The 21,386-nt window shown below is 46.4% G+C and overlaps 1 protein-coding gene across 1 annotated transcript in view; it reads left to right on the forward strand.

The window, feature by feature from the left end:
- ENPEP (glutamyl aminopeptidase) overlaps positions 1-21,386 on the forward strand; it is a 299,623-nt gene that overhangs the window by 228,689 nt on the left and 49,548 nt on the right. The window contains exons 13-14 of the mRNA XM_085635692.1: positions 8,560-8,615; positions 20,921-21,071. Coding sequence (XP_085491818.1) covers positions 8,560-8,615; positions 20,921-21,071 — 207 coding nt within the window. The remainder of the gene's footprint in view (positions 1-8,559; positions 8,616-20,920; positions 21,072-21,386) is intronic.

The following is a 21,386-nucleotide window of genomic DNA, read 5'->3' on the forward strand; positions in this document are numbered from 1 at the left end:
GGACATACTCACTCTTTCCTTCACTATACCATCTGTAACAAGGAAATGCACCCTTTGATTGAGAATTATTACATTGTCGCACGGGGGCATAGCGATCATCGCCCGCAATTAGTCTCTCTTCCTGCGTAGCACAATATTTCATGACAAGCTTGACAACCTGTGGAATATACACACAGAACCTAAAAAAGTTAAAATGGACACAATTCTACATACCGATTATTATGACAGTATGTAGAGCCCTTCTAGGCATGAGGAGTATTGATGACATCTCACCAACGAAATCATGGGTGACTTTCTCCAGCCAAATGCTTAAAACATTTGCCTACACTGGTCAACAATTTAATAGAGGCAATCATGCTGTCACTGCAGTTGATACCAAAGTCCTGGCGTGGAGCTATCATATATCCAATCTATATAGGTGGTACAAGATCTGACCCAAAAAACTATAGGTTGATAGCCCTCCTGGACGTTGAAGCCAAGTACTACGCTAGTCTGCTGTTGGAAGACCTGTCACTGTGGGTTAACTTATACAAAAACATCTACTCCCCTTCAATCAGACAGGATTTGTGGCAAAATCAGGAACTCTAACCAATCTACTTGCAAAATCAGTTTTGACGGACAAAGCAGCAGCCTCAAGATCTCTATTTCAATGCTGCTTTGTTGATTTAAAGGCAGTGTTTGACTGAATGCCAAGGGGATTATTGTGGTCCACGCTACAGAAATGGGGGATTCCACCTCCTATAGTGGAGGCCATCATCCAGCTCCACAGAAGCACATGGATCTGTATAAAACTGGGAGAGGGATCTCACATCTCGAGGAAAATACAAACATCGCGTGGAGTAAAACAAGGTTGTGTGCTAGTCCCCTTACTTTTTAACCTCTTCATCTTGGATTTGTCACAATTCTTTGACGACATTAACTGCCACCCCCCCATAAATTGGTGGCATTTGGGTCAGCAACCTGTTGTATGCAGGCGACCTAGTACTGTTTAGCCATACAAGGGTAGGCTTACAGCAGCTGCTGGACCAGCTTCACATCTACACATTCACAAACAAACTGGAGTTAAACCTGTTGAAAACAAGAGTAGTAACTTACAGGAGAAGAAAATATCAAGAAGGAGGATGGCTCTACAATGATAAAAGCATTGAACGGGGATCCTCCTATAAATACCTAGGGGTCCACATAGATATGAGGAGTGCTTTTTTAAAAAGAAGTTGGAGCTAAAGCATTGACGCTACAGATAGCATTTACAAAGCTAGCAAAGTGGCTATCCGGTACAAGTTTGTCTCCACTAATAACAGCTATGAAGGCAAAAAATTCCACCTCTTTTTCCTATGGCCAGGAGATTATGCTGGGAAAAGACGCCAGTCTTTTGAACAAACTAACAGCAAGAATTTATAAGCAAGCACTGAGTTTACAAAAAACCTCATCCCTTGCCCAGATTAGCCTTGAGTTTGGCTGCCTAGACCAGCAGGCTGAAGGAGCTAGTTCCTTTCTCAAACTATGTAACAAACTACGAACGTCCAGAGCAGGCAGTTTGGAGGCAAATACTGTGGCGGGAAATAACCACCGGTCAACTGGGGCAAAAACATCGCCGACATCTAGAAGATTCCCTGCAGCTTTTAGAAGCAAAATAATTTTGGGACACTAATCCACCTCAGCAGGTCCTCAAAACATTAGGAAGAGTGTACTTCTCTGGTCATTCCATTCAGACAAAGTACAATTTACAAAACGGTAACATGTCGATTATAACTGGGTTTAAGCCAGGTACTATGGTACTATGGTCCCTTTACATTGCATTTTGCACTTTTGTCTTTTGCTGCTGCATTTGACGCTTGCACCCTGGTCCACCACGGGGTTTTCCCGATTGCTGTGGAGGGTGCCGGTGTTTCTGAGACCCAGTTTCCGGCTGTTGGGGGCGGAGCCGGGCGGTTAGTGTTCCAGCGCCCGTAGCCTATATAAACGGCATGCCTTCCTCGTCGCGCAGCAAACGTGAGCAGACACAAGTCAGGTGCTGAAATTGATTAAGTCTCGGTTGAACTGTAAGAAGCCTAGCATTGATTTTAGCACATTGCTTTTACCTATATCATTTTTAAAAAACATATATTGCTGCTCCCTTTACCTTGCACTTTGCACTTTCGCCTTTTGCTGCTGCATTGATGCTCGCACCCCAGTCCACCATGGAGTTTCCCAGATTGCTGTGGAGGGTGCCGGTGTTTCTGAAACCCAGTTTCCGGCTGTTGGGGGCTGTTGGGAGCAGAGCCGGGCAGTTAGCATTCCAGTGCTCGTAGCCTATATAAACAGCATGCCTTCCTCGTCGTGCAGCTGGTGCGCCGAAGGTGCACCAAAAGTAAGCCCGTCTGTGCCCGTCCGCGGCCGACCCGGGCCAAGGGCCACACACCATGCACGTTTTCTCGGCTACTCGGCATCGGAATTGAAATTGTTGCAAGGGAATTGGTCAATTGGCACTGAGACCCGGGCCAAACTGGAAAGGTAAGGATTCTGACATATAGGGACACCTATCCAGAAATCTCATATAAACCCAGCTGCCGGGAGTATCATGTCGACGAAAAGGGCTTGTCAGACTTAGCCACCCCAGAGCAACAGGAGGTGAATGGACTCACAATTAGCTACCTGAAAACCCGTTCAATGGTGAAACATCAGCTCGAAATATTCCAGATTGTAGATTCTGATAAACTGGATATCCTCCTCCTCTATGAAACGTGGCTTACTGCAGAGTCTGTCCCTGATATTCTAGCAGCAGTACTGATAGCTACTATATTCTACAGGCTAATAGGATCTCGGGTAAAGCCGGGGGAGGAGTTGCAGCCATTATCCTCCAGAAACTCCAGTTCACCTCATTAGGGATTACAGACATTTCCTCAGTCGACAGCCTAATATTGAAATTTGAATCTCCCAAGTCCTCTTCTATTTGCGCCTTATTTTATAGACACCCTCATCACATGCCTACATTCCCACAATTGCTTGGTGAAATGATCTCCCATCTAGTTAGTAATCTTGCAAGAATTCTTATAATTGGAGATTTTAACTATTGGCCTAACGATGCACGAGAGAGTGCTGGCTCTATAGAACTAACAGATCTCCTCTCTGGAATGAAATGTACCCAGCATGTAAATGCAGCTACCCATATAAAGGGGCACATTTTAGACCAAGTTTGGACATCCAACTTGGAAATCTCTAAGTTATTGATCTCCCCATGTACATGGTCGGATCATAATTTTATTACATTTATTATCTCCAGCGTCCTCCCACCCAAAATTCCACAGACAGGAAATCATATGGCTAGAAACTGGAATCGTGCAAACATTGGCGAATTTTGTTTATTATTAACTGCCACGGCCCCTACTGCACAGGAGTCTCTCTACAATCAGGCAAAAAGCATCAAGACATGGCTTGAATCTGCCAGTGATAGCATTGCCCCTTTTAAGAAAATCAAGATCATGAGACCCCATGATGCCCAACGTTGGTTATCTGGCGACTTAGAGTCAAAGAAACTAGCCTTAAGGGAAGCTGAACATAGTTGGAGACGTGATTATTCTTCAGACAAGAAGGCCATTTTTGTAACCCAGCTTAACCCCTTGAATGCGGCCGAAATTTTCCCGCAGTGCGGATGCAAGGGGTTAAAGAATATAAAAACGCTATTCTCCAGACTAAGGCAGAATACTACTCCTCAAAAATCGTAAACTCGTCTAATAAGACCAAGGATATCTTCTCTATAGTTGATGAGCTCGCTAAACCAGTTAGAGTCATGTCGAAACCTGTTCCTTCGCAATCTTTATGTGACTCTCTCAACTCCTACTTCATTGAGAAAATTGCCACCATCAAGGCTAGCATCCCTACGCTTATCTCTTCTACAGCTTCTCTACTTATATGTAAAAACCCACTCCTACTTGATTGAATTCCCCCAATCTCAAGGGAAGGCTTCTTTGTTTTACTTAAAAAGGCTTGTTCCGGTTCCCCCACTGATTGCTGTCCTCCTCATATTTTACGGTAAGCTTTTTTCACCTGTCCGGACCCCCCCTTTCATTCCTGAACAATTCTCTCAAATTAGGTATAGTCCCCAACACTTTTAAAAGCGCTGAAATTGTCCAGATCCTGAAGAAGCCCAGCTCTGACCCCCTGGTTCTCAGCAACTACCACCCCATTTCCTTGATGCCTTACTTATGCAAAATTTTGAAGCTCATGTAGCCAACTGCCTCAGCTCCTTCATTGAACACTCCCACTTTCTTGACTCCCATCAGGCAGGTTTCAGACCTGCACATTCAACGGAGTCAGTTACACCCAGGCCCTGGTACTCCTGGATCTGTCAGCTGCTTTTGACACGGTCGATCATCGTCTCCTGATCGACCATGTCAGCAATGCTGGGATCCAGGGTCTGGCGTTGAAGTGGATTACCTCTTTCCTCAACAACCGATTTCAAGCAGTTCGCCTTGCCAACTTTTTCTCCCAAAAAATTAAATTGACCTGTGGGGTACCCCAGGGTTCTTCCCTCTCACACCTTCTTTTTAACTTGTACCTCCTACCCTTGATTTGATCTTTGCATGAAAGAAAGGTCGAAACCTTTAACTATGCTGACGACCTACAGCTGGTGTTTGACATCAATTCTTCTATTTCTTCTGTTTCTAATTTCCAATCTACTTTGAGTTTCATCAGTGAATGGATGAATGACAATCAACTGAAACTAAAGCCTGATAAAACCGAGCTGATTCTCACAGGAGGACCAGCCATCCCGTGGAACTCCAATTTTTCCATTGCTGGGTTGTCTGCCACTTCCAGCAGGCTCTGTTAAGAGCTTGGGGATTGTGATCAGCAATGAATTGTCCATGAAGGCCCAGATTGGCTCAGTGGTCTCTGCCTGTTTTTTCCACCTGCGAAGAATCTGGAAGATCAGTAGATTCTTGACCACTGAGGCTTTGACTTTTGTCATTCTATGTCTGGTAATTTCCCTCATTGATTACGCCAACTCACTATATGTTGGCATCCCAGCATATCAATTACATCACTTGCAGTTGGTGCAAAACCAGGCGAGCAGGTTAATTTTCCATCAGCCTAGACGGCATCATGTCAGACCTTTGATGAAGAGTCTACATTGGCTTCCTGTGGCTAAACGCTGTGCTTTTAAGCTGGGATGTACCATCTTTAAAGCCCTCGCTGGGAATGGCCCAGTATTAATCTCCTCAAGGATCCAGTGCTGTATCCCCTCTCAGGAACTGCGATCTTCCAATCTGAACTTGCTGACCACTCCCTTATTCAAACGCGAAAAGCACTCAGATTTGCGGTCTTGGCCCCGCTATTTTGGAACTCGCTTCCAATGGAATCGAGGTCTCTGGCCTCTTATGCACAGTTCAGGAAACGGCTTAAGGCCTGGCTGTTCTCCCAGGCATATGATTACGTTAACTGTCTCGTTGATGCAGCCTCCCCTTTGCTTCTAGCGCCATGAAACCATTTGGTGTACATGCGCATAATAAATATTTTTAACAAAACATTTTAACATAACAGGTTGGGGGAGTATCCTTTTCTTTACCACCTACCCAGTTGGCGTCGCCTAACTGACAATACAACGTGCAGGGGTTGTGGGTCCAGTAAGGAATCACTTGAACATGTGGTATGCCTCTGCCCAGCACTGCTCAAAACACGTAGGGCTCACTTACAGAGAGAATGTAACAAACTCATTGTCCACTCTTGTCGACAGGCCATTATTGCATCCTTGAACCTGGACAATTCAGTGCTTTATATTCAGTTCACTAAATTTGTTACTGGAGCAGCAAAAAGGTTCAGCTAGTCGGAGTGCCACGTTGACCCCTGTTATCCTGCACTAGGCTCTTCCTACCCAGCATTTGGAAAAGATGACAACCGGTATAGCCCATTGCCCCTACAGTTAGCAGCTTTTGACAGTCATTTCCAGCTGTTCACCCAGAGGCTTGCATTCTCTGTGATCTCACAGCATATTCTATCTTTTTTATTGTTTTGTCCTATTTATAAAAAGAGTTGGCATTGCCAGGGGAACGGCTAATAGAATTCTCGTAATCTGTAATTTGTCCTCCTTCAATGGGAATTAAATTGAAGCTCAGTTGTTTACTATTGTACTCCAAATGAGATCCAATCAAGGGACTAAGGTTTGCACTAATTCATGACACCAACAAATCCTGCTTAGCACAAGTAGTATGGACTTAGAAACCAATGATATTTTAGTGGGTGTCTTCATTTTAAGTATTTATTGTTATATATCTCTCTTTTTAACTGAATGTGAGAATTAATCCACTGACGATTGACATTGTAATGATTTTGATTAACCGAACAATAAAGTATTAATAATATTAAGACTAAACAAGTGAGTTCTTGAAAGTGTGAGTGATTGAGTGCCTAGATGGTTGGGTGAGTGTATAAAAGGATTAAAACGTTCATGGATGAATGAATTAATGGGACATTTGAAATGTTCAACTACCTGTCGCAGGACTTGTCTGAAGCAGCGTAAAATGCAAAAGGCCTTTCACTGCCTACGTATATGTAACTGGAAGTGCACATGTCAAGAATGGTTTTCATTATGCCAGGGCAGCATTATGCCAGAAGTGGATGCCATTATGTCATGGATTCAAAGGGGAGCAGAATCATGCCAGGGATAGGCACCATCATACCAAGGTTGCCCCCAATATGTAAAAAAAGACTCCAATGAGTTCCAGGCCAGGTATACCTGTGCCACTGTTGCCTAGAATTATTTCACTACGCAAGGCACATTATGCCAGTGGTGGACAGTATGCTGTGGTTGGTCACAATGCGATATACCATTATGCAAGGTCCAGTAATATGTCAGATATTAACACTGTTATAATGGGTGTCCACATTATGGCAAGAATTACCACTATCATGTAAGGATCGACATTGTAAGGAGGTGGGTGCAGGCAAGTCAAGGGTGGTCACGATTGTTACCATAATGACAGGAAAATCATTATTCCAGAACTGTGTGCCACATCATGTCGTGGGTATCCACAGTATACAAAGAATTACCACCATCATAGCAGGGCCAGCATTATCCGTTACTGTAGGCGCCTTCGAAACAACCGATGTTCACATTAAACAAATATTTTCAATGATTATGAGTTGTATTATCACCCTTGTGCCAGAATTGGGCTCCATCAAAAAGGGGTGATCACCACATACCATGGGTGACCTGAGATATAGAGGCTACATTGAATACACACACACACGCACACACACAAGTATATCAGTGCCCTGCAGAAATAATAGGTTGTTTTTACCTGCTTGACGCCTATACTCCTGGGGCCCGATTCACAGAATTAACTTAAGACTAAATCCTAAACTTACTACTGTGTGGTATTCACAGAATGCACTTACTACTTTTGGTATTCACAGACTGCACTTACTACTTTTGGTATTCACAGAATGGATTTACGACTACTAACTTTACGTCCGCACTCGGGCCAGAAATTCCGGCCTGGAGGCGGAGCTTCCGGCCCGGAGGTGGGGCTTCCGGCCCGGAGGCGGAGCTTCCGGCCCGGAGGTGGAGATTTCGGCCATGGCTAAATCTCTGCCACCGGCCGGAATCCCCACCTCCGGGCCGGAAGCTCCGCCTCCGGGCCAGAAGCCCCGCCTCCGGGCCGGAAGCTCCGCCTCCGGGCCAGAATTTCCGGCCCGAGTGCGGACATAAAGTTAGTAGTCGTAAATCCATTCTGTGAATACCAAAGGTAGTAAGTGCAGTCTGTGAATACCAAAAGTAGTAAGTGCATTCTGTGAATACCACAAAGTAGTAAGTTTAGGATTAAGTCTTAAGTTCATTCTGTGAATCGGGCCCTCATTGAGGCTCATAGTCACCGTCTGGTCCCGCTCTCACTACTTCTTTTTCTAGGAAGCTCATGGTAGCTGGTGCTACTTTTCTTCATCTCGTCTCTGATCATGATGTTGTTACAGGCCAGGTGACGCTTGAGAACTTCCCTAGGCAGACTCAAACAACTGCCCTTCCAACAAAATGACTATTGCTGAAATACAGGAGGAACTCCACGTCAAGACCGAGAGTGACAACAGCCATATCTGAATGGCTTATGCGGACTAATCAGGGTGTGAATGGAACAATGACCAAAAGCTGACTGAGGCTGACCTTCACCCCTCTCTCGGTGTAGATCATATAAGGTGTGAGACAACTAAAGCTGCCTTCAACCGAAACCACCAAGGCAATCATTCTAAAGGAATGAAATAACTTGTTTATTAATCTCAAACTATAAAGGACGCAAAAACAGCAGGGGGCTCTATTACCTAATACACTCATGGTATGGCATTTACTTATGAGAAGGAATCGACTTATGTGGTTGAAAACTGGTCACATGTGTTTTTGAAAACTGGTGAACTGTGTTTTTCTTGCTGTCACCCTACTGCAAATCTTGGTGTATCTTGCACATTCGTATTTCCGAATGGATTTTGTATTGTTTATTATCAATATTGAGGAATTGATTATGCAGTGCATTTCTTTATAATTTTCATTTCTTAACACTAATTTATGGGATATGTCTATATTTGCTGTTCTAGATATTTTCAGTCGCTGACCGTGCAGGGTTTATCGATGATGTGTTTGCTTTTGCAAGGTATGTATATCTGTGAACATTTTATGCCACTGTGTTTACTTAGTATCGCTCCCTGGCGTTTGTTTGACTAGACTAGAATATTTCCCTTAAACATCTTACACTTTACGGTTTAATGTATGCACATTATTCTAAAGAGCCAAAGGTATTATTGATTCTGACTCAAGTCTTATGCTATTTGGGAAGGGGCGGAACTTAAAACGTAAAATATTGAGTGACAATGTTATTGGCTAAAAAGCAGGAAGTGCAAAGAGCATGCCGGGGCCATTAGTTTATGAAAATAGGGGGCAGAGTCGTTGATGCACAGCAATATATGATGTATCTTGCAATCATGCTGTCATTCTGTTCATATGTTATCTTTTGTCTGCTTTCTCGCCTTTTAACTCCTGACTGTTGTTTTGGCAAAGATTAAAAACACATAGGAGCATATGTACAAGCCCCTATCGTCATGGGAATGTCACTTTTTGTGGCAATAGGTGCCTTGCCTTATGTACAAGGCAGCGTTAAGTCACTTAACGTGGCTTAACGCTGCCTTTTACATAAGGTCCCCTTTCACGCTATGTTTAGCGTGAAAGGGGGGTGCAGTGGGTGTTGTGATGGGCATTCCACCGCAACACCCATTGTATTTGATGCTGCCCCCTATGTACAAGGGTGGTGTACATAGGAGGCAGCGCCAAATTTTTTCCATGTGTGCTGCCTTGTGCAGCACACATGGACAAAGCAAAATGCCATAGTTTGTTTACGTACAGTAAGGTGTCCCTTCCTGTACATAAACAAACCTTTTTAAAAATGCATTTTGTAACTTTCATATGTGCTGCATGAAGCAGCACACATGTAAGCTACAAAATGGCATTTTAGGATTGGTTATGTGCAGGAAGGGACACCTTCCTACACATAACCAATTCTCCCCTGCACACAGACACCCTTGCACTCTGGTGCAAGGGTGCCTGCGTTTGGCGCTAAGTTGTGAAACTTAGCGCCATCGCAGCGGGAAACGCAAGGCTGCACCACATCCTTGTAAAGCGCGCGCAACGAAATTCGTTTTATTTATTTTTTTCGTTACTTGCCTGAAATCGTCCGTATGCCGTATTTTACAACCCCCACCCTGCCCCTCCCCCACCCCACGTCACCGCCCGGTGGCACTCCCTATATGGGCCGTGGCTGCTTATGTGGCATACTTCAGTGGAAAAATATTCACGCTTTTTGACAGTTTCTTGTTCTGTTTTCATGTGAACCTGTTACGCAGCTCAGCAAATTAAACACTCACGTAACTTGCAATTTACACATTCACATTTAATCCGCTTTTCATCCTTCGAATTTTACTACATGAGATCATTGACTAATAATTAAACCTCCTATGAATGGTAATACTCAGAGCATGGCAGTGGCCAAGATTGCTAGTTTTTTTTTCAAGTAAAGGGATGTATAAAATTAATACATAAATTAATTAATTAATCAATGCATTAATTAAACAGCTTTGAAATGAATCGCTTCATTCTCATGTTTCTTGACTTAAGTTGTTCAGAAAAGTTGATTCCTTTTTGTTTGTTTCTAAAAACAGCAGATTTGTCACGCACTTATGTTTATTGGGAGAGCATTTTATTGTTGGGGAATCTTGTGTTAGTGCTACTAGCAAAGTTGTTTGATCTTTTCAAATTTAACACCTTTGTAATATTACAAAGTTTGTCATTTTTTCACAACTTCACCTACGAGCAAAATTTATGCCAAGAACATGTTTTCGTGTAATATATATTTATTTTTTAGCAAACACTTTTTTTATTAGGAGATTTCTCCTGCAAATGGAATTTTTGCACGTACTTTCTTCATCAACACCTACTTTACAGAGATTATTCGTTTGTATATTTTTAAACATAGCCTAATTCTTGCAGGTGATGAATTTGTGTAGCAACAATACAATTTGGAAGAAATTCAATGTGGCAAGTTTGCAGACCCCAGTTACTGTTTACATTGTGTTACCTGCAGATAATGGTTGGTGTATTGCAATTTTGCACTGCCAACTGCACGGGTTGATCAGTGCAAAAATAACAGTTTCACCGACAGACTGGTGCAAAAATTATGTTTTTGTACAGGTTGATTTGTGCAAATGGTGAAGCCAAATGGCACTGCACCGGAGCAATGGTACTTACTTTGGTAATTGTCCTTAAAGTCGCACTTAAATATTGTAAACTAAATTTACAGAAACGTGGCCTGGTGGGTACTTTTTATTTAGTTTAAAAAATAACAACAAACGTATACAATCTTGAAGTAGAGGCGGACACCAATAAAGGGTAGAAGAGATGTTAGATCTGGGGGTCTCTAGTTGGCAGGGTAGGTACCACTGTCCATAAGGGACCCTTGCTTCTAGTCAGGGAAAGGGGGATACACTGTTAAGATAACCCCTGCTCACCCTCTTGGTAGCTTGGCCTGAGCAGTCTAGGCTATCAAAGGCAATGTGTAAAGTATTTGTACCAACACTCACAGTAACACAGTGAAAACACCACAGATTTACTCCACACCCGTTTTAGAAAAATAAGGTATCTTTACTAAAAACTTCACAAGACCAAATACTACAGAAAAACCAACATACAATTAAAAAGGTTACTTTAAAGATAGTTCAAGAGTTTGCAGAAAGTACTGCAGGATGTAAAAGTCAGTGTCCTGCACAATGCGACTCTCAATGCACAAAATGCAACACTCTCGTGCCCAACAGTACCTGTAGTTGCGATAAGGTTCCCAAAAGCTATAACAAGGAAGATGGCAAAGGCGATGCGATACTCCTGAGATCTTGGGGAGGCTTTGCAGCAGCCCTGCTTCACGCAGCAGAGGTGGATGCGCCGGCTCCGATCTGTAGGGGGAGGATGCGATGACTTTGGCTTTCGTTGCGCAGGTTTCTTAGGGGAAGCTTCACGCACAGGTACGATGCGACGATCTTCGGTGCGGCGCGATGCGCGGCGTTGACTTCTGGCGCCGCAACCCTCGATGCGTCGTGGTGCGCGGCGCAGCGTTGACTTCGGGCGCCGCAACCCTCGATGCGTCACGGGACGGGACTCTGCGTCGACACACGCAGCGACTGGATACTTTCACGCACCGGCAGTGGTGCGGCCCGCAAACTGGTTCTGCGACGACCCTCGCAGCGTCAGGAATCTTCTCGCACCGGGACGATGCTCGACGCACTCGGCGATGCGGGGACTCCGGGTGCTGCGATGACGCCGCAGTGAAATTCTCCTCGCACTCTCGTTCTTGCGACACGCAATCGGATGATGCGTTGGGTACTAGTTACTCTTTTTCACGCTTCTGCTTCCCAGCTCCCAAACACAGCAAAACGACCTCCTGAGGCCCCAAAACTGGGCAAGCACTCCAAGGCAGGTCAGAACTCCTTCAGCAGAGTTCCAGGGGAGCTGGTGGCGAAGTCCTTTTGTTCCTGGGACTTCTTAACAGGGAGCCAGCTCTTCTCAGGCCCTTGGAGATCAGAATCAAAAGAAGGGGACACAGCAAAGTCCTTCCCCTCTCCTTGGCAGCAAAGCAAAACAGCAAGCAGGCAGTCTTCTCCTCTTCAGTTCTTTTCAGCGTTCTCCTTGGCAGAGGTTTCTTCTTAGTTCCAAAGTGATCTAAAGTTTAGGTGTCTGGGGTCCTCTTCTTATACCCCTCCAAGTCTTTGTCTCTCTGTGTTTCAGTGGGGGGATTCCCCTGCTCAAACCGGTTCCTGGGTGTGCTCTGCCCTGGAGCACCTGGTTCCTTTCAGAGTGAGGGGCAGGGTCGTTAGACGCTCAGCAGGAGGTGGAGCCTTCTTTGTGCTGGCAGAGGCAGAGTCCTCAGCCTGGCCAGCAGGGGGTGGGGCCAGCATTGTGCTGGCAGAGGCAGCCCTATTCAAACCCAGGGGCTACACCTCCCACCCATCTAAAGCAGATCTCCCTATTCACCCTGCTGCTGACTCATCCAGGCTCCTGGAGCCACCTAGCCCATCACCTGACACCAGTCAGCCAACCAGCACACAGGCACACAGGAAGGTTAAACAGGAGAATAGCTACTTTCTAAAAAGTGCTATTCTCACACAGTGAATTTAAAAACCATCTTGCTAAAAAGATGTATAATTAAATTCTGAACACAAAGATACCAAACTTGGATTTTCTATCTTGTCCTTATGGGAAGATAGGCATGTAAACAGCCTCCCCCATTCTATCCTATGGGCAAGATAGCCTCTCAGCAGTTAAAAACGAAAATGGCTGTAATTCACTACCAGGGCATGTTACACACCTCAGTACATGCCCTACCTTTCAGATACACTGCACCCAGCCCAGGGGGGTACCTAGGGCCACCATAGGGATGCCTGACATGTACAGAAAGGGAAGGATAAGGCCTGGTCAGTGGGTGCACTGGCCAGGTCGACATGGCAGTCCTGGACTGCACATAGGCACTGCAAGCAGGCCTAAGACATCATTTTAGCGCTACTCCTGTGGGTGGCACAATCAGTGCTGCAGCCCACTAGTAGCATTTGAATCACCAGCCCTGGCACACCCAGTGCACTTTACTAGGGGCTAACAGGTGAAACAAATATACCAATCATGGATAACCAATCAATATAACAATTTACCAAGGGAGCATATGCACTTTAGCACTGATCCGCAGTGGTAAAGTGCCCAGAGTCCTATTGCCAACAACCACGGGTCAGAAAAAATAAAGGAGGAAGAAGCAAAAAGTTTGGGGATAACCCTGCAAAAAGGGCCGTTTCCAACACAACCCCCTTCCAGCCTAAAGCCAGGGTAGACCAAGCGATACCTCGATGGGATTCCCTGCTTAGGGCGATAGAACACGGAAACTGGCCCAAACAGCAGGGCACTATTCCTGTTCTACGCCTTCCTGAACCCGGTTGGATCTCTCTATCCATACTCTCAGGGTCCACCAAGCCAACCCATGTGGAACCCTTCTCTTCACCTGTGGACACCACCTGGGCAGCACCTAGCCTTAACTTGCTCACAGGTGTGTCCCAACAGACAGACAGCAGGCCACAGTGACCACTGACAGTGGTCAGGGATGAGACCCAGGCCTTATTCCTCTCAGGGCCCTCAAACCCCTGTGGCGTCAGAAGGTGGGGGGCAGTAGCCCCAGGTGCTTGGCAACCTTTGTCTACTTCCTTTCCTGTCAGGTCGGGTCTGACAACCTGGCACTGACCCACCAGCCCCGGGCCTGTATCCGGTGGCTGGACAGGAGGCTGGGGTAGGCTTTTCCATACCCAGTCCTCCTCTTCCTTGGGGCTCTGTACCCTCCCACCTGGAGCGGTACCCCCTTCTAGAATAGTCAGGGCACCTGTGGCAGGTGTCCTGCACCATTCGCCCACCAGTTCAGGGGTTCTATCCTGCAACTGGGATCCCAGGTCAGGGGGGACACCCCAGACCTGGCCCTCCAACCTAGGGTCTACACCCTCCAGGTGAACCGGGGTCAGAGGCGAGGACTCCCTCCCTCTGCACCCCCTTCCAGAAGTCTGCACCCTCCCACTCGGAGTGATACACCTCAAAGACAAACTGGTAGGGACACTGCTTACAGATGCCCCTCCCTCCAGGTCAGGCAACACCTGCACCTGGCTTCCCAACCCAGGGACCAACCCCTGCGGTTGAACACTTGCCTGGCATGCCAGGTCTTCTGGGGACTCACACAGTATCTCCCCGAGGGTGACACATGACTCATGTGTCTCGTGACAGTCTGCCTGGCGCAGATCTCCCGGCCCCTGTCCACCTGACAGTGCGCGAAGATCCCCCAGGACAGAAGTGGTGTCACCATGGTCACTCCTAGGAGACTCAGCCCTTCTGGCTGGTCCCTGACCCACTGGTTCTCCCACTGGGGAACACATCCCCCTCTCACCCCTCAGTCTGGACTTCTGCACCCTCCCAACTGGAGCGGTACCGCCAGACACCAGAACCACTGGAGCTCTGTTTACAGAGGCTCCAGGTTCTCCTGACACTAGGAGATCCTCCTCAAATGGCCTACTAGCACTGTCTAGGCCCCCAACCTGGTGTTCCCTTAAGGAACCCACCAGGCCCTGAGACTGGGTTTCGGGCACCTTGGGACCCACAGTCCCACACTCACCCCTTCTCCACTGAGACAGGACGTGAGCCCCTACACCCCTCCCACTACACTGGGACCTAACCGGGCTACACTGAACCTCTTCCACCTCACAGGTCTGGAAGATATCTGGGCCACTCCTTTTGGGATCACTCCCCAATGCCTCTCCAGACCTTTTGGCATCCAACCAAAGGTCTGCCTCCAACGTAAGCTCTCTGGAACCAGAGAACTCACACTCCACCGGGTGTTGGCATAGCTCTGGAAAACAGGGACTTAAAATATGCTCTCCAACAAATGAATCACACAGCCCCCCACAGTTGTTAACCAAGCTACCCTTTGCCTCACCCTCCAGTGCCTCACACAAGTACCCCACACCACTCTCCTGAGATTGGCAAGACAGTACCTGACTGTCTCTGTCACACAACTCACACTCTTCTGGGCGGTCTTCACACTCACACACCAAGGTTTCTACCATGGGGGAACCCCTCTCCCTGTACCTCTCATCTAGGGTCAGTAGAGTATCCCTCCCACCACTAGGAATATGGTCCCCTGTGCCAGTTCCCCAATCTACTTCAGGGACACTGCACCCCACTGGAACTACATCATAAACCTGAACCCCCTGGTGTATGTCAACCCCCTCCCTCAAGTTAGGCGCCACATCTCTGGGTGTTTGTACCTCTCCCTCAGCACTGGATATTACAATCTTGCTGCCACCATCTGAGCTGGACTCCACCTCCAACTCAGCAAAGCTCACTTCTTGAGCTAACCATTCTTCTTCAGCTGAGACACTCATGGCCTCAAGCCTCTCGAGCTCAAAATCAAGCTCCCTCATTCTTAATTCATGTGCCAAGGTCAATTTCAATTCTTCCAAGGCATACATCTTCTTGCTCTCTTCTACATTGTTCTGGCTTTCTATTTCCATCAGCTTCAACTCAAGCCTCATGACTTCTAACTCATGATCTCTAACCCTTTGATTCTCCTCCAACTCCTCTGGAGTGAGACTCCTACTGGAATGGGAGCTGCCAGCCCTTGAGACTGGTCCGACCATGGGCAGATCTTGGGGAATAAAACCATTCTCTTCATCTGCATCATCTTCCTCTTGGGCCTCCCACCAGACCTTCAAGACTCTTTGTAGCACATCCTTTCTAGATCCGCTTTTCACCGGGCAACCAAGGTCTTTGCAGAATTGCTTGAGCTCCTCAACCCTGTACGAATACAGATCCTCAATAGAAAACTCCAATTCTGCCCTCTCACTTGTTGCCACCTGAGACATGATGCTCTTGAAGAGTTACTCAAAAATAGAACCAAAAATACAGTATGTGGTTGCGTATTGGTCTGCACTTAAACTAGTGATGTACACCAATTACTGTGGGTCAAGTACAAATACAAGTTCAATCCTCACCGCTGACCACCAATGTTAGATCTGGGGGTCTCTAGTTGGCAGGGTAGGTACCACTGTCCAAGTAGGGACCCTTGCTTCTAGTCAGGGAAAGGGGGATACACTGTTAAGATAACCCCTGCTCACCCTCAAGGTAGCTTGGCCTGAGCAGTCTAGGCTATCAAAGGCAATGTGTAAAGTATTTGTACCAACACTCACAGTAACACAGTGAAAACACCACAGATTTACTCCACACCAGTTTTAGAAAAATAAGGTATCTTTACTAAAAACTTCACAAGACCAAATACTACAGAAAAACCAACATACAATTAAAAAGGTTACTTTAAAGATAGTTCCAGTGCCTCACACAAGTACCCCACACCACTCTCCTGAGATTGGCAAGACAGTACCTGACTGTCTCTGTCACACAACTCACACTCTTCTGGGCGGTCTTCACACTCACACACCAAGGTTTCTACCATGGGGGAACCCCTCTCCCTGTACCTCTCATCTAGGGTCAGTAGAGTATCCCTCCCACCACTAGGAATATGGTCCCCTGTGCCAGTTCCCCAATCTACTTCAGGGACACTGCACCCCACTGGAACTACATCATAAACCTGAACCCCCTGGTGTATGTCAACCCCCTCCCTCAAGTTAGGCGCCACATCTCTGGGTGTTTGTACCTCTCCCTCAGCACTGGATATTACAATCTTGCTGCCACCATCTGAGCTGGACTCCACCTCCAACTCAGCAAAGCTCACTTCTTGAGCTAACCATTCTTCTTCAGCTGAGACACTCATGGCCTCAAGCCTCTCGAGCTCCAAATCAAGCTCCCTCATTCTTAATTCATGTGCCAAGGTCAATTTCAATTCTTCCAAGGCATACATCTTCTTACTCTCTTCTACATTGTTCTGGCTTTCTATTTCCATCAGCTTCAACTCAAGCCTCATGACTTCTAACTCATGAACTCTAACCCTTTGATTCTCCTCCAACTCCTCTGGAGTGAGACTCCTACTGGAATGGGAGCTGCCAGCCCTTGAGACTGGTCCGACCATGGGCAGATCTTGGGGAATAAAACCATTCTCTTCATCTGCATCATCTTCCTCTTGGGCCTCCCACCAGACCTTCAAGACTCTTTGTAGCACATCCTTTCTAGATCCGCTTTTCACCGGGCAACCAAGGTCTTTGCAGAATTGCTTGAGCTCCTCAACCCTGTACGAATACAGATCCTCAATAGAAAACTCCAATTCTGCCCTCTCACTTGTTGCCACCTGAGACATGATGCTCTTGAAGAGTTACTCAAAAATAGAACCAAAAATACAGTATGTGGTTGCGTATTGGTCTGCACTTAAACTAGTGATGTACACCAATTACTGTGGGTCAAGTACAAATACAAGTTCAATCCTCACCGCTGACCACCAATGTTAGATCTGGGGGTCTCTAGTTGGCAGGGTAGGTACCACTGTCCAAGTAGGGACCCTTGCTTCTAGTCAGGGAAAGGGGGATACACTGTTAAGATAACCCCTGCTCACCCTCAAGGTAGCTTGGCCTGAGCAGTCTAGGCTATCAAAGGCAATGTGTAAAGTATTTGTACCAACACTCACAGTAACACAGTGAAAACACCACAGATTTACTCCACACCAGTTTTAGAAAAATAAGGTATCTTTACTAAAAACTTCACAAGACCAAATACTACAGAAAAACCAACATACAATTAAAAAGGTTACTTTAAAGATAGTTCAAGAGTTTGCAGAAAGTACTCCAGGATGTAAAAGTCAGTGTCCTGCACAATGCGACTCTCAATGCACAAAATGCGACACTCTCGTGTCCAACAGTACCTGTAGTTGCGATAAGGTTCCCAAAAGCTATAACAAGGAAGATGGCAAAGGCGATGCGATACTCCTGAGATCTTGGGGAGGCTTTGCAGCAGCCCTGCTTCACGCAGCAGAGGTGGATGCGCCGGCTCCGATCTGTAGGGGGAGGATGCGATGACTTTGGCTTTCGTTGCTAGGTTTCTTAGGGGGAAGCTTCACGCACAGGTACAATGCAACGATCTTCGGTGCGGCGCGATGCGCGGCGCGGCGTTGACTTCTGGCGCCGCAACCCTCGATGCGTCGCGGTGCGCGGCGCAGCGTTGACTTCGGGCGCCGCAACCCTCGATGCATCACGGGACGGGACTCTGCGTCGACACAGGCAGCGACTGGATACTTTCACGCACCGGCAGTGGTGCGGCCCGCAAACTGGTTCTGCGACGACCCTCGCAGCGTCAGGAATCTTCTCACACCGGGACGATGCTCGACGCACTCGGCGATGCGGGGACACCGGGTGCTGCGATGACGCCGCGGTGAAATTCTCCTCGCACTCTCGTTCTTGCGACACGCAATCGGATGATGCGTTGGGTACCAGTTACTCTTTTTCACGCTTCTGCTTCCCAGCTCCCGAACACAGCAAAACGACCTCCTGAGGCCCCAAGACTGGGCAAGCACTCCAAGGCAGGTCAGAACTAATTCAGCAGAGTTCCAGGGGAGCTGGTGGTGAAATCCTTTTGTTCCTGGGACTTCTTAACAGGGAGCCAGCTCTTCTCAGGCCCTTGGAGATCAGAATCAAAAGAAGGGGACACAGCAAAGTCCTTCCCCTCTCATTGGCAGCAAAGCAAAACAGCAAGCAGGCAGTCTTCTCCTCTTCAGTTCTTTTCAGCGTTCTCCTTGGCAGAGGTTTCTTCTTAGTTCCAAAGTGTTCTAAAGTTTAGGTGTCTGGGGTCCTCTTCTTATACCCCTCCAAGTCTCTGTCTCTCTGTGTTTCAGTGGGGGGATTCCCCTGCTCAAACCGGTTCCTGGGTGTGCTCTGCCCTGGAGCACCTGGTTCCTTTCAGAGTGAGGGGCAGGGTCGTTAGACGCTCAGCAGGAGGTGGAGCCTTCTTTGTGCTGGCAGAGGCAGAGTCCTCAGCCTGGCCAGCAGGGGGTGGGGCCAGCATTGTGCTGGCAGAGGCAGCCCTATTCAAACCCAGGGGCTACTCCTCCCACCCATCTAAAGCAGATCTCCCTATTCACCCTGCTGCTGACTCATCCAGGCTCCTGGAGCCACCTAGCCCATCACATAACACCAGTCAGCCAACCAGCACACAGACACACAGGAAGGATAAACAGGAGAATAGCTACTTTCTAAAAAGTGCTATTCTCACACAGTGAATTTAAAAACCATCTTGCTAAAAAGATGTATAATTAAATTCTGAACACAAAGATACCAAACTTGGATTTTCTATCTTGCCCTTATGGGAAGATAGGCATGTAAACAGCCTCCCCCATTCTATCCTATGGGCAAGATAGCCTCTCAGCAGTGAAAAACGAAAATGGCTGTAATTCACTACCAGGGCATGTTACACACCTCAGTACATGCCCTACCTTTCAGATACACTGCACCCAGCCCAGGGGGGTACCTAGGGCCACCATAGGGATGCCTGACATGTACAGAAAGGGAAGGATAAGGCCTGGTCAGTGGGTGCACTGGCCAGGTCGACATGGCAGTCCTGGACTGCACATAGGCACTGCAAGCAGGCCTAAGACATCATTTTAGCGCTACTCCTGTGGGTGGCACAATCAGTGCTGCAGCCCACTAGTAGCATTTGAATCACCAGCCCTGGCACACCCAGTGCACTTTACTAGGGGCTAACAGGTGAAACAAATATACCAATCATGGATAACCAATCAATATAACAATTTACCAAGGGAGCATATGCACTTTAGCACTGATCCGCAGTGGTAAAGTGCCCAGAGTCCTATTGCCAACAACCACGGGTCAGAAAAAATAAAGGAGGAAGAAGCAAAAAGTTTGGGGATAACCCTGCAAAAAGGGCCGTTTCCAACAAGAGGCTTATTCACAGAGTAGAAAGACGTGCCTCTCTCAACAGGGACCAGATACGAACTGCTATGTCTGGAACGCCCTGGTGACAGACAGGTATTCCATGACATAGCTACATTCTGTAATACACATTACCACACTCCTCTCCCTTTTCTAAAGCATTGCAATTACTAAAACTAAAGAGTAAACAAGAAATTGATGGCTGACAACGTTCTGTAAAGGATGGAATACCCTTGTCCTTTGTCCAAAAAAAAAACTATATACATAGGCATGGCACAAAGGACGGAACACCCTTGTTGTTTGTCAAAAAAACCAAAACTATATACATAGGCATGGCACAAAGGACGGAACACCCTTGTTGTTTGTAAAAAAAAAAAACTATATACATAGGCATGGCACAAAGGACGGAACACCCTTGTCAAATGTAGAAAAAAAAAAACTATATACATAGGCATTGCACAGAAGCAGTATAAAGCATCAGTTCGACATTATATAATAGCATGGTTTACATGCAAACAAAATCTTGTCGTTTCTTGGGAGCACACCTATAGCGAACACTTCTTCTTGCATTACCATTTGTGTTTCCCCTAAGAATTCCACGAGCCAAATTTGTCCGTGCAACACCATCCCCATGGTAGCTGAGATCTACAGCAATGCGAGCAGTACTCCACCAATTCTCATTGTCAATTTGACTGATTTTTTTCTCAATTCGCATACTTGCCTAGGTTCTTTACATTTCAAAACACCTTTACTCACAAAATTAGGATTTTTGACACCACAGATTGTCCACATTTGGCTGAAGATTATTGACACACAAGGTGGTAAGTCTCCAGACAAGATTTGCAACAAAGGGTTCAAAATTATTGGTGAATTACTGACAATTAAAAAGTAAATTGAAGTTTACTAACATGTTTCATAGAGCATAGAAGAGGCATACATAAGAATAGAGAACTCATCTTTCTAAATCAGAATTGTCATGAGACTTGCATACACTAATTCATGTTTTTCTTTTTAGTGCTGAACTTCGTAACTACACAACTGCTCTGAACCTGACAAAATATCTGGTGCACGAGGATGCCTATTTACCATGGCAGCGAGTTACGTCAGCCTTGTCATACCTCACAGATATGCTGGAAGATGACAGTGTGCTGTACCCAAAATTCAAGGTATTGTATTTTTTAAATTGTTTTGAAAAAGGAGGGCAGTTGAATGAAGCTCACATGCCAAGCCTCTAGATGCACACATGCTTTTGCGGGAGTCGACATTTACAGGGGGGGCATGTCTTCACATAAAAGCAGCAGTACCTAAAAGCACAGATGCCACCTATGCACCAAATGCATTTCCAGATGCCTGTGAGGAGATGAGGACTGACCAAAATTGCATATTTGCATGAACAAGGTTAGTGAGATCAGGGCATGAACTAATACAATAGAAGCACATCATTCATTTAATAAAAAGTGCATTGGAACCACACACCCAAT

Source organism: Triturus cristatus, chromosome 2_1 (genome assembly GCF_964204655.1).
Source record: "Triturus cristatus chromosome 2_1, aTriCri1.1, whole genome shotgun sequence".
NCBI lineage: Eukaryota > Metazoa > Chordata > Amphibia > Caudata > Salamandridae > Triturus > Triturus cristatus.